Genomic DNA, 13285 nt, shown 5'->3' on the forward strand with positions numbered 1-13285 from the left:
GATGATGCCACTGCACTCCAGCTTGGGCAACAGAGCAAGACTCCATCTCAAAAAAAAAAGAAAGAAAAAGAAAAAAATAACAAGGCCAGGGGTGTGGGGCGGTGAGCCACGCCTGTAATTCCAGCCCTTTGAGAGGCTGAGGCAGGTGGATCACCTGAGGTCAGGACCATGTCTCTACTAAAAATACAAAAATTAACCAGGCATGGTGGTCGGCACCTGTAATCCCAGCTACTCGGGAGGCTGAGGCAGGAGAATTGCTTGAACTTGGGAGGCAGAGGTTGCAGTGAGCTGAAATGGTGCCACTTCACTCCAGCCTGGGCGACGGAGCAAGACTCCACCTCAAACAAACAAACAAATAAACAGACCAAAAAACCCTCCTTCCTCTTGACCACCTGTGACTTACTCTGTGCCTCCGCAGCCCCGTCAGGCAACTGGGAAGACTGCGCATGTCCCACAAGCGGGGAAACTGAGTCTCTGGGAGGGAAGTGACTTCCCCTACACTGTGCATGTGGATAAAGCCGGGACCCCGGGTGTCCTGGGGTCGAACAGCAAAGGTTTTAGGAAATCTGACCCATACCAAGAGGTTTGGAGGACACGAATGCTGTAGGTACAGAGAAGAACGCAGCAATAAAAGGCCAAAGCCAGGCCAGGTGCGGTGGCTCACACCTGTAACCCCAGCACTTTGGGAGGCCGAGGCGGGCAGATCATGAGGTCGGGAGATTGAGACCATCCTGGCTAACATGGTGAAACCCTGTCTCTACTAAAAAAGTACAAAAAAATTAGCCGGGCGTGGTGGCAGGCGCCTGCCTGTAGTCCTAGTTACTTGGGAGGATGAGGCAGGAGAATGGTGTGAACCCGGGACAAGGAACTTGCAGTGAGCCGAGATCATGCCGTTGCACTCCAGCCTGGGTGACAGAGCGAGACTCCATCTCAAACGAAACAAAACAAACAACAACAACAACAAAAAATGGCCAAAGCCAGCCAACTTCCAGTCCCCCCAGCTGAGAGTGAGGGAAACAGCTCATTTCCAGCTGTCTCAGAGGATCAGGGCCGGGGGTGTGACTAAATTGGAAAAGGGAAGGTCACATCCAGCTTTGCCTCCCTGTTCCCAAATATCCCCTCTGCCATCCACCAAGCGCTTCCTGAGTGTCGATGTGTAGTTTCTCACTGGACTCTCCCCAGGAGCCTGCTAAGAGGCCAGCACTACCAAATCCTCTGTTTTAGATGAGGAAACTGAGGGCCGGGCACGGTGGCTCATGCCTGTAATCCCAGCACTTTGGGAGGCCGAGGAAGGAGGATCGCCTGAGGTCAAGAGATCGAGACCAGCCTGGCCAACACAGTGAAATCTCTACTAAACAATACAAAATTTGGCCGGGCGCCGTGGCTCATGCCTGTAATCCCAGCACTTTGGGAGGCCGAGGCGGGCGGATCACAAGGTCAGGAGATCGAGACCATCCTGGCTAACTTGGTGAAACCTCGTCTCTACTAAAAATACAAAAAAAAATCAGCCGGGTGTGGTGGCGGGCACCTGTAGTCGCAGCTACTCGGGAGGCTGAGGCAGGAGAATGGCGTGAACCCGGGAGGCGGAGCTTGCAGTGAGCTGAGATCGCGTCACTGCACTCCAGCCTGGGAGACAGAGCGAGACTCCGTCTCAAAAAAAATAAAAATAAAAATAAAAAAATAATAATAATACAAAAATTAGCTGGGTGTGGTGGTGCATGCCTGTAATCCCAGCTACTAGAGAGGCCGAGGCAGAAGAACAGCTTGAACCTGGGAGGCGGAGGTTGCAGTGAGCCAAGATCATGCCACTGAATTCCAGCCTGGCAACAGAGTGAGACTCAGCCTCAAAAAAAAAAAAAAAAAGAAAGAAAAGGGAACTGAGGCGCACAGAGGGGATGTCAATGGTCAGAGGGGATGTCAATGGTCAAGATTCGCAGTGAGCACAGGGCAGAGCCAGACCTGGCTCCCAGGCCCACCTGCTCATACAACAGGCTCTTGGCCCCAGTTCCTACTTCTTTTGTTTTTTTGAGACGGAGTCTCACCCTGTACCCCAGGCGGGAGCGCAATGGCAGGATCTCAGTTCACTGCAGCCTCCACCTCCCAGGTTCAAGTGATGGTCCTGCCTCAGCCTCCCAAGTAGCTGGGATCACAGGCACCAGCCACCACACCCAGCTAATTTTTGTATTTTTAGTAGAAATGGGGTTTCACCACTTTGGCCACTGATCTCAAACTCCTGACCTCAAGTGATCTACCTGCCTCGGCCTCCCAAAGTGCTAGGATTACAGGCGTGAGCCACTGCGCCTCCCAGCTCCCACTTCTGAGAGGTTATTCCCAGGGGCCCCCATCCTCCAGGACCTGCCCCGGGCTTGCACCAGCCAGAAGGAAAAGAATGCCAGCCTGGGAGCTGGGGGGCCAGGGAGTTGGAGGATCTGGGAGTCGGGGGGGACTGCGAGCTGGGGGCCCTGGTTTCTGAGCCCAGCTCAGCTCTGTTGCTCACAAGCTTGAGAACCTTGGACAGGTCTCTCTACCTCTTCATCTACCAAGCAACAGGGATGGATCAGGTGGGATCCTTCTAGGCCCAATGTCTAGAGACATTCTGGTCATCAAGATTAGTGGTGGGCGCTCCTGGCATGGAGTGAGTAGGGGTCAGGAATGATGCCCAACACCCTGCAGTGCCCAGGACAGACCCTATGCTGCAGAATGGCCGAATGCCCTGGCCCCAACTATCACTGCTATACTTTTATAAGGTACTGATGCTGAGAAACCATGGCCTGTCTACAAGGCCTCAGACACCAGCTGGGTTCCTCTGGGCATCTAAGCCAAAATTTTTTTTTTTGCCGGGGACAGAGTCTCATTCTGTTGCCCAGGCTGGAGTGCACTGGCACAATCTCGGCTCACTGCACTGCCGCCTCCTTGGTTCGAGAGATTCTCTGGCCTCAACCTCCCGAGTAGCTGGGATTACAGGTGCCCACTGCCACACCTGGCTAATTTTTATATTTTTGTAGAGGCGGGGTTGCACTGTGTTGGCCAGTCTGCTCTGACCTCCTGACCTCAGGTGACCCACCCTCCTTGGCCTCCCAAAGTGCTGGGATTACAGATGTGAGCCTGGCTAATTTTTGTAGTTGGGTAGAGGTGGGGTTTCTTTTATTTTTTTTAGATGGAATCTCACTGTGTCGCTCAGGCTGGAGTGCAGTGGCTGGATCTCGGCTCACTGTAAGCTGTGCCTCCAGGGTTCACGCCATTCTCCTGCCTCAGCCTCCAGAGTAGCTGGGACTACAGGCGCCCGCTACCACGCCCGGCTAATTTTTTATATATTTTTTTAGTAGAGACGGGGTTACACCGTGTTAGCCAGGATGGTCTCGATCGCCTGACCTCGTGATCTGCCCGCCTCGGCCTCCCAAAGTGCTGGGATTACAGGTATGAGCCACCGCGCCCGGCCTAATTTTTGTATTTTTGTAGAGACGGGGTTTCATTTTGTTGGCCAGTCTGGTCGTGACATCCTGACCTCAGGTGACCCCTCCTCGGCCTCCCAAAGTGCTGGAACTTCAGGCGTGAGCCCGGCTAATTTTTGTAGTGTTAGTAGAATGGGGTTTTGCCATGTTGACCAAGCTGGTCTGGAACTCCTGACCCGAAGCGATCCGCTCCCCTTGGCCTCCCACAGTGCTGAGGTTACAGGCGTGAGCCATCACGCCTGGCACATCTGAGCAACCCCTTGAGTCTCATTCTGCTCATCTACTCAATGGAAAAAATACTTTCAGCTGTTGGGTGTGCTGGTCATGCCTGTAATCCCAGCACTTCGGGAGGCCAAGGTGGGCAGATCACAAGGTCAGGAGTTCGAGACCATCCTGGTCAATATGGTGAAACCCATCTCTACTAAAAATACAAAAAATTAGCCGGGCGTGGTGGTGGGCGCCTGTAATCCCAGCCACTCGGGAGGCTGAGGCAGGAGAATCGCTCGAACCTGGAAGGCGGAGGTTGTAGTGAGCAGACATCACACCACTGCACTCTAGCCTGGGTGACAGAGCGAGACACATTCTCAAAAAAAAACACAAAACCTCCCGTCTGGGCCACTCTGAGGATTACTATGAGGACCAAAAGGCGATGCAACTGGAACCAGGTCAAGCTGCCATGTTTCACCTACTGGCTTGGCGAGGGGATGGGACCCAGGCCTTCCTGTCCGCTCTTGGTGGCATTACTAGTTGCGCTAAGGCTGTTAAAAAAAATGAGCCTGGGCTGGAATGTGGTGGCTCACACCTGTAATCCCAGCCCTTTGGGAGGCCAAGGTGGGTGGATCACCTGAGGTCAGGAGTTCAAGACCAGCCTGATCAACATGGTGAAACATTGTCTCTACTAAAAATACAAAATTAGTCAGGCATGGTAGTGGGCGCCTATAATCCTAGCTACTCGGGAGGCTGAGACAGGAGAATCGCTTGAACCCGCGAGGCAGAGGTTGCAGTGAGCCGAGATCGTGCCACTGCACTCCAGCCTGGGCGACAAGAGCGAAATTCTATCTCAAAAAAAAAAAAAAAAAAAAAAAAAAAATGAGCCTGTTCTCTGCATCGTGGTGTAGACCAAGTTTCAAGATATAAAGTCGGGTGAATAAAACACAGTTCAGAATTACATGCTTAAAAACAGAAAACTGGGGATGGTTTTCTAGGAATGAAGAATCTGGGCAGGATGTTATGGGACTGGGAGCTGCAGCTATCTTGAGAGGAAAACAAAATAGAGTGACCAGCAGGCAGGAACGGGAGTGAGACTGGTTTCTCGCTGTAGGCCCGTTTGTTCCTTTTGTCTGTATTCCTACTCAAAACATAAAAACAAACTAATAGGCGGGGCACGGTGGCTGATGCCTGTGATCCCAGCACTTTGGGAGGCCAACGGGGGTGCGGATCACCTGAGGTCGGGAGTTCAAGACCAGCCTGTCCAACACGGTGAAACCCCGTCTCCACTAACAATACAAAGATTAGCCGGGTATGGTGGCTCATGCTGGTAATCCCAGCTACTTGGGAGGCTGAGGCACAAGAATTCTTTGAACCCAGGAGGTGGAGGTTGCAGGGAGTCGAGATTGCACCACGGCCCTCCAGCCTCGGCAATAGAGCAAGACTCCGTCTCTAAATAAATAAATAAATAAATAAACAAATAACTTCAAAGATGGAAAAAAGAGACGGGGCTGGGAATAATGGCTCATGCCTGTAATCCTAGTACTTTAGGAGGCCAAAGTGAGAGGATTACTTGAGGAGTCTGAGACCAACCTGGGCAACATAGTGAAATCTCATGTCTACAAAAAATACAGAAATTACCTGGGTTACACAATTAAATCTACGCCTCTAGGAAAATGGCCGACGAATCTGCATCTTTCCTTTTTTTTTTTTTTTTAAGTCCCAGCTACTCGGGAAGCTGAGGAGGAAGGATCACCTGAGTCTGGAAGGTTGAGACCGCAGTGAGTCATGACTATACCACAGTATCCCAACCTGGGCGAAACAATGAGACCCTGCCTCAAAAAAAAAAAAAAAAAAAAGAGACTGCTCGGATTTCCACAAAGCTGTGCTTCTAAACACCGGATATGTACTGGCTACATCAGAAGCATCCAGGACAGGACAGGCACGGTGGCTCACACCTGTAATCCCAGAATTTTGGGAGGCTGAAGCGGGCGGATCACCTGAGGTCAGGAGGTCGAGACCAGCCTGGCCAATAGGGTAAAACCCCATCTCTATAAAAATTAGCCAGGCATGGTGGTAAGCGCCTGTAATTCCAGCCACTCAGGAGGCTGAGGCAGGAGAATCGCTTGAACCCGGGAGGTGGAGGTTGCAATGAGCCGAGATTACGTCACTGCACTCCAGCCTGGGCGACAGAGCAAGACTCCATCTCAAAAAAAAAAAAAAAAAAAAAAAAAAGACAAAACTTGGCAAGAAAAACTTCAGGGCTCCTGTCCTACACGATTAAATCTATGCCTCTAGGAAAATGGCCCAGGAATCTGCATTTTTTTTTTTTTTTTTTTTTTGAGGCGGAGTCTTGCTCTGTCGCTCAGGCTAAAGTGCAATGGCACAATCTTGACTCACTGCAACTTCTCCCTCCTGGGTTCAACCAATTCTCCTGCCTCAGCCTCCCAAGTAGCTGGGATTACAGGCACCTGCCACCACGCCGGGCTAATTTTTGTATTTTCAGTAGAGACTGGGTTTCACCATCTTGGACAGGCTGGTCTTGGAACTCCTGACCTCGTGATCCACCAGCCACAGCCTCCCAAAGTGCTGGGATTACAGGCATGAGCCACAGTGCCCGGCCAGGAATCTGCACCTTAAACACACGTTCCATCTGGAAGCATAGATGGGCTAGAGAAGCTAAGAGCAGCAGTGGCCTCAACTAAAGCTACTGCTCATCTTGGGAGATCTGTACAGGGCTTGTTTAATTTCCTTTCCTCGAAGACAGGCCTCCATACAGTGCTTAGCAAGCTGTAGGTGTCCAATAAATATTAAATGGTGTGATGATTCACCAGGAGGTAATGAGCTCAGGATGGAACCAAAGAGAAATTGACCTGGGGCCAGAAAAAGATCTCATGCAACAGCTACCTTGAAGGATTTCCGACCTATCCATCCAGGCTGGGGACAGGCACAGCCTGGGGAAAGATAGCAAGTATGAAACCAGGGAAACTTCAGTTTCCTAGACACACCACAGGTGTTAAAGTAAAATACCCTCAGCAAGCAACATCAGTGGGCCCCGGACCCCTGAGAAGGGGCTGCCAGATCCTCGGCACTCAAAGTACAACTGATGACTGAATCCTCAATTCTGGACCATGAGCTCCCAGAAGGCAAAGGACTGTGCCTGAGTGTTCCTGGTCCCCATGACACATGTGCATCGCAGGTGTCACCATCGAAACATCTGCGGATCCTGGAGCAAATGCTCACAGGCATCCAGCCCAGGCCGAGACGAAGGAGAGGCACAGACAGGCGGCCTCAAGACCCCGGGTTCTCAAGCAGGACCAGGCACCCCAAAGAGACTCCATCCTCCACTCACAAAAGCCAAAGGCTGGGCCCCTCCTGCCTTCCTCCGCTCAGACCACCTCGGGTATCCTTTTCTTCCCTAACGGCCAAGCTTTCCCTAGCTCGTGGTCAGTTCCCTGGGCCTCCCTGCCAGCTTCATGCCCGCCCCTGCTAAGCCTGGGCTACCCCTGGCCCCCAGCCTCTCACAGAAACCTCAAAAACAGTGTGGTTACAGCAGAGGAAAGAACCCCAACCCAGTTTCCCCACTCCCCATCTCACCCCAAAATACTGAAGAGTAAGGCACCTTTCTCCCATCCTTCCACGGCCTTTTAGCCATTTGCCTTCCACTTTTCTATATTCCTTTCTTTCCCTGACTATTTCCAGAAACCCATTTGCCCATGAGATGTCATCTGATTCTTGATGTTTTTTTCCACCTGAGAACGCTCACGTCTACACACGATGGCCTTTTCACTCCTCTAAAATCTGGCAGTAACAGTGGAAGAGGGGACTGTTCTCAAAAGAAAAAAATGTGTTTTCCTAAGAAAACAAAGTTTTAAGAGAGCTATGACAACACTCTGTTAGAAACTCGGGCTGGCTGGGCGCAGTGGCTCACCCCTGTAATCCCAACACTTTGGGAGGCTGAGACGGGTGGATCACCTGAGTTCAGGAGTTCGAGACCAGCCTGGCCAACATGGTGAAACCCTGTCTCTACCAAAAATACAAAAATTAGCTGGGCATGGGAGAGGGCACCTGTAATCCCAGCTACTCGGGAGCCTGAGGCAGGAGAATCAGTTGGACCCAGAGGCAGAGATTGCAGTGAGCCAAGATCACGCCACTGCACTCCAGCCTGGGCAACAGAGCAAGACTCTGTCTCAGAAAAAAAAAGGATGGGTGCAGTGGCTCATGCCTGTAATCTCAGCACTTTGGGAGGCCGAGGCGGCCAGATGACAAATCAGGAGATTGAGACCATCCTGGCTAACACAGTGAAACCCCGTCTCTACTAAAAATACAAAAAAATGGTGGTGGCAGTCGCCTGTAGTCCCAGCTACTCGGGAGGCTGAGGCAGGAGAATGGCGGGAACCCAGGAGGTAGAGCTTGCAGTGAGCCAAGATTGCACCACTGCCCTCCAGCCTGGGCGACAGAACGAGACTGTCTCAAAAAAAAAAAAAAGAAAGAAAAAAGAAACTTGGGCTGATTCTCGAGCAGGGGTTCTTGCCAGGGCTGATTCTGTCCCATTCCCCTCCACCCAGGGGACACTGGGCAATGTCTGGGGACATCTATCATCACCATGAATGGGGTGGGGGTGGCCTTGGCATGGAGTAGGTGGTGGCCAGGGACACTGCTCAGCACCTGCAGGGCCCCGAACGCCCCACCACAGGGAACGATCACGCCCCATGTGTCCACAGTGCCCAGGCGAGAGACCCTGTCTGGAGGCCTCTTCTCGCCTCAGAAGCACCCTTTGCGCTCGTTCTCCACCGCGGGTACTCACCGGAGGGGCGCTGTAGCTGGCGTGGGGGTTGTTCTGGATCTCCCACAGCCCTTCATTGAAGCCTTTCCTCTTGTTGGGTTTCCCGTACTTGTCTTTACATTTGTCATAGGGGAACAGGTCCTTGGGTCCCAGGAAGGCTCTGGAGAAGGGAAACGGGGGCCAGTCTCAGGTGAGTGTGGCCACTCCAGGAGGCACCAGAGAAAACCAAGCCCCAGCAGAGGACACTTACGTTTCGTGCGTGCCAAAGAAAAAGATGGGGTACTTGTTGGGTGGGGGCTTCACGGCGCCGTCAGCAATGTCATCGATCTGCAGTGAGAGGCCAGTCAGCGGCGGCTTTACCCATGGACCCAGGAAGTCACCAAGAAATCAGCCAAGTTACTTGGGGCAAATCACGCTGGGAGGAGGGGAGCCTTCAACCCGGGAAGCAGCAGCCCCTTCCCAATGGGAAGCTGCATTCTTCTGTGTCCCCTCCACTGCAAAGCTGTGCCTCATCCAGAGAGATCTCCCCTGACCCCAGGGAGACAGCTGGCCCACCCAGGGCAGGTGCTCTACCTGAGCAAAGCCAGATCCGGCCCTCTGAAGCAACCAGGGGGTGGGGCCAAGCTCAGCGTCTCTGGACTCCCAGGACCTTCCCTGGGGACCCCTTCTGCAAAGAGGGGCTCATGGGTGGTCCCCCAGAGGATGCAGCTGGCAGCTCCAAGGATGCAGAGGGTGGGGGGTGGGCTACAAGAAACGGCCCTGAGCATCCAGGAAGTCCCACCCTCTCCCTGCAGGCCCATGGGCTCCGGCAGCTGTCAGTCACCTCCCCACTGGAGGCTAACAGCCCCTTCACTTCCAATCAGGTGCTTGGAAACGTCTGGGGCTAGGAGAGCAGGCTGGAGAAGGGGGGACGGGGTAGAGAAAAGCGAGTGCTCTGGGAAGAAGAGAGCTGGGAAAGGGAGGAAGTGCCTGGAAAGTTGCATTGCTCTGGTCTCCCCCAAGAAAGTCAGCGCGAGCGCAGCAGGCTAGAGTGGCTTCTCCGCTCCCAACGCATTCCTTCCCCATCCACCTCTCCAGCTTCTGGGGGCTCCTGATCTTCCCTGCCCCACTCACCCAGCTTCCTTCTTGCTTGGGTCTCCTCGGAGCTACTCTCAGAGTCCCGGCCCCTGGGTTTGGCCATGGGCAGCCAGACCCAGCATCCCTCTCCCACCAGAAGCATCCCAAACTCAGTCCACCCGAGGACCAGCCTGGCATGCTTCACAGGCCCCTTTTCCTCCTGCCTCACCCAGGACCCGCCCACGGTACTCCAAGGCCCACCCATCCCAGCGGCAATGCCAGCTTCAGCCCTGGGCTAGTTCTGGACCAGGGCACCGTCTGGCCTCCCCTTCCACGGCCCCTCCCTGCTGCCCCAGCCTTCCACCCCCAATGCCAAATTCCTCAGTCCTGCCCGGCCAACTCCACCAACCTCAGCCCTGGGAGACTCAGCCCTAAGACCTGGGGATGACAAAAGCCTGGGGTCCCTGCTCCCCGCTGGCCTGTCCCGCTCAGGGCCTGGAAGTCACCCCCTCCACACCTAGGACTCCAAGGTGCAGAACATCCTTCAAGCCAGGACACCTGGGACTATCCAGGTCCTCGGGACCCCAGTTTCCATAAAGGGGCATCCAAGGTCCCCTCAGCCAGCCCCCTTCCCTCAGATGTGCTCCCACTCTCTGGGCCTGGGCCTGTCTCCATTTCAAGCATTAGGTTGGACCACCCCACCCTCAAGTCCCTCCAAAACCAGCTTCTACATTCTCCTCCCCACAGGGGGCCAGTTCCCAGGGTCCCCCAACAGCCCCGATGCTGACTTCATTCTAAGGTCTAGTTCCCCGAGTCCCAATGACCCTGTGAACAGAGCCTCCAGCCCCATTACCCCAACCCCAGCACCTCACTCAGAAGTCCCAGCTTCCCTTAGCCTTGATCCTCAACTTTCCCCCATGACTGCCTCCTCCAACCGTGGACCCCTAGCACATGGCCCTCAGCCCCCCAGTCCCTCAAAACTGGGCTTCTGCAGGACCTGCAAGGGAGTACTTCAGCCTCCCATCACATCTGACCCCTGGCCTCAAATCTCAAGTTACCCCGTTTTGCTCAAACTTCAATCTTGAGCCCTCAGGCCTGGGACCCCCAGACCCTCAGGCGAGGGTCCCTCAGGTCCCAGACCCTCCCAGACACCCTGCACCTGGCTCCTCGAGGCACCCCAGACACCCCCCCCCAGATACACAAGGCGCGGCTCCCTCCGGCCCAGGACACCTCCAGACTCCCAGGGCGCAGCTCCCTCAGGCCTAGGACCCCCAGACCCCCAGGGCGAGTTTCTAAGGCCCTAGATACCCCTAGAACCCCAGGGCACAGCTTTCTCAGGCTCAGGACCCCCAGACCGTTGGCGCACAGCTCCTTCAGGCCCTGGACACCCCCAAACATCCAAGACGCGGCTCCCTTGGGCCCAGGACACCCCCTAAACCGCCACAGCACGGCTCCCTCAGGTCCAGGACCCCCATTCCCCCAGGGCGAGAATTTATCAGGCTCCAGAGTCCCAGGGCACGGCTTCCTCGGGCTCAGGACCCCTAGAACGTGGGCAAGCGACTCCTTCAGGCCCCAAACACCCCCAAACTCCCAAGGTGCGGCTCTCTCGGGCCCAGAACACCCCCAGACTCCCAGGGTGCGATTCCCTGAGGCCCAGGACCCCCAGACCCCACGGCGCAGCTCCTGCAGGGCTCAGGCAGCCCCAGAACACCTAGGCGTGGCCCCCTGAGGCCCAGGACCCCCAGACCCTGGGGCGCGGCGCCCGCAGGGCTCGGACACCCCCAGAACCCCAGGACTCAGTTCCCTGAGGCCAAGGACCCCCAGACCCCGGGAGGGGCTCCTGCAGGTCCAGACCGCGGGTCCGGCAGGATGCGAACACCCCCAGACTCCAAGAACACGGCTCCCTGCAGCCCAGGACCCCCAGACTCTAAGGGCGGGGCTCCCTGAGGCCCAGGACCCCTAGACCCCTGGGCGCGGCTCCTGCAGGCCCCGGACATCCCCAGACCCCCAGGGCGCGGCTCCGGCAGGCCCCGGACACCCCTAGACCCGTAGGGCGCAGCTCCCTGCAGCCCAGGACCCTCAGACCCCCACGGCGCGGCCGCGGCGGGCCCCGGACACCCCCAGATCCCAGTAACCTCAGATCCCAGGGGCGCAGCTCCTTCAGGCCCAGGACACCCCCTGCCCTCCGGTGCGCGCCTGCCTCTGGCCCGGGGCCCCCGCTCCCCCACCCCCACCCCCAGCGGCCCCATCACCCGCGCGGCCTCACCCGGGCCGGCCAGTGAGGGTAGCCCTTCATCTTAGCGAACACCAAGTCCCCAGGCTTGAAGGCGTGTGGCATGCTGACTGCGGGAGGCCCAGGCCGCGGAAAGCGGCTGCGGCGGCGGCAGCAGCGGCGGCAGCGGGAGGCGAAGCCGGGGGCGGGAGCGGGACGCCGAGGGGGCGGGGGCGGCTGCCTGGGCAGCCTGCCGGCGCGCGCTTATTGGGCGTTCCGCCAACGGAAGTTCAGCCCTCCGGCCGTCACGGGCCTGCAAAGCCGTCGTTCAGGACCACGTGCAGAGGACAGAGAAGCTAGGCGACCAATGAGAACAGAGGTTGGAGCACAGTAGTTAACGGGATTGGATAACGGACAGAACCAAGGGGCGTAACCTAGATACTCTAATGGGAGGTTATGGGAGGTGAAAGGGAAAGGTAGGAGGAGACGAACAGAGGCGCTAAGAGAGTGAAGGGGTGGAGCTTAAGGGAAAGAGGCGGGACATAGACCGCTACAAGAGAAGGGGATATAAGTAGGGCAGAACATTGGATACCACAGAAAAGAAGGCCAATCAGTCAACGCAAGGGGCGGGTCATTGACAGCCTCTCCCGCTCAGGAGGAGGGGCTTAAAGTAGAGATGCAAGACACTGGATACCACAAGAGAAGCGCCTCAAGGTAGGGAGCAGGCATTGGCCATTACAAGAGGCGGGGCTTCAGCGGGAACGTCGGCCATTGGCTATCGAAAGAAGAGCGATACAACATAAAACAGGGATGGGAGATTGCCAGCTCGAGGGGGCGGGGCTTAGAGGAAGGGGCAGGCTCTCGGGGAGCTCTTAGGATAAACAGTAGCAAAATGCACAGAATAGTTATTTCTTCACTTGGTTAAAAACTTACTGAGTACCTACTATATGCCAGGGCCGCCAAACGCCCCACAGACATATTCATTCAAGAAAAATGTACTGAATACCGTGGGGCCGTGGCGCTTGATTGTCCTGGGCTTTCAGTCTCTGCACTTGGAGAATGGGGCCCATGATGGTACCGATCTTGCAAGATCTTATAGGATTGTGAGGACCCTGCTCTAGACTGAGCCGGGCAACAGGAAATACAGGAAGTATTAGAAGCTATAACTCGGCCGGGCGCGGTGGCTCACGCCTGTAACCCCAGCACTTTGGGAGGACGAAGCGGGAGGATCACGAGGTCAGGAGTTCCAGACTAGCCTGGCCAACATGGGGAAACCCCGTCTCTACTAAAAATACGAAAATTAGCCGGGCGTGGTGGCCGCTCACCTATACCAGCTACTCAGGAGGCTAAGGCAGGAGAATCACTTGAACCCAGAAGGTGGGGGTTACAGTAAGCCGAGATCGCGCCACTGCACTCCAGCCTGGGCGACAGAGCGGAAAAAAAAAGAAGCTATAACTCTACCTTCCAGGAATGAAGTATACCAGGGCCAAGAAATGTTAACTTTTTAAATTTGTTGATGTTGTTATGTTTTGTTTTGCTTTTTTTTTTTGTAATTAGGATCCATGGTAAGAA

At 55.3% G+C, this 13285-nt stretch overlaps 1 protein-coding gene across 4 annotated transcripts in view; it reads right to left on the reverse strand.

The window, feature by feature from the left end:
- Window positions 1-11939, reverse strand: part of HDGFL2 (HDGF like 2) — a 36414-nt gene extending 24475 nt beyond the window's left edge. For 2 of the 4 annotated variants that reach the window (XM_073017094.1, XM_073017093.1), the window contains exons 1-3: window positions 11768-11938; window positions 8696-8772; window positions 8467-8605 (exon numbers count right to left, since the gene is read on the reverse strand). In XM_073017094.1, coding sequence (XP_072873195.1) covers window positions 8467-8605; window positions 8696-8772; window positions 11768-11839 — 288 coding nt within the window. In that variant the 5' untranslated portion in view covers window positions 11840-11938. Of the gene's footprint in view, window positions 1-8466; window positions 8606-8695; window positions 8773-9558; window positions 9715-11767 lie in introns of those variants that run through there. The other 2 variants (XM_073017095.1, XM_073017096.1) reach the window with 2 other exon arrangements.
- Between the last annotated feature and the right edge of the window lie 1346 nt (window positions 11940-13285).

This window comes from Chlorocebus sabaeus, chromosome 6, assembly GCF_047675955.1.
Source record: "Chlorocebus sabaeus isolate Y175 chromosome 6, mChlSab1.0.hap1, whole genome shotgun sequence".
In the NCBI taxonomy this organism is placed as follows: Eukaryota; Metazoa; Chordata; class Mammalia; order Primates; family Cercopithecidae; genus Chlorocebus; species Chlorocebus sabaeus.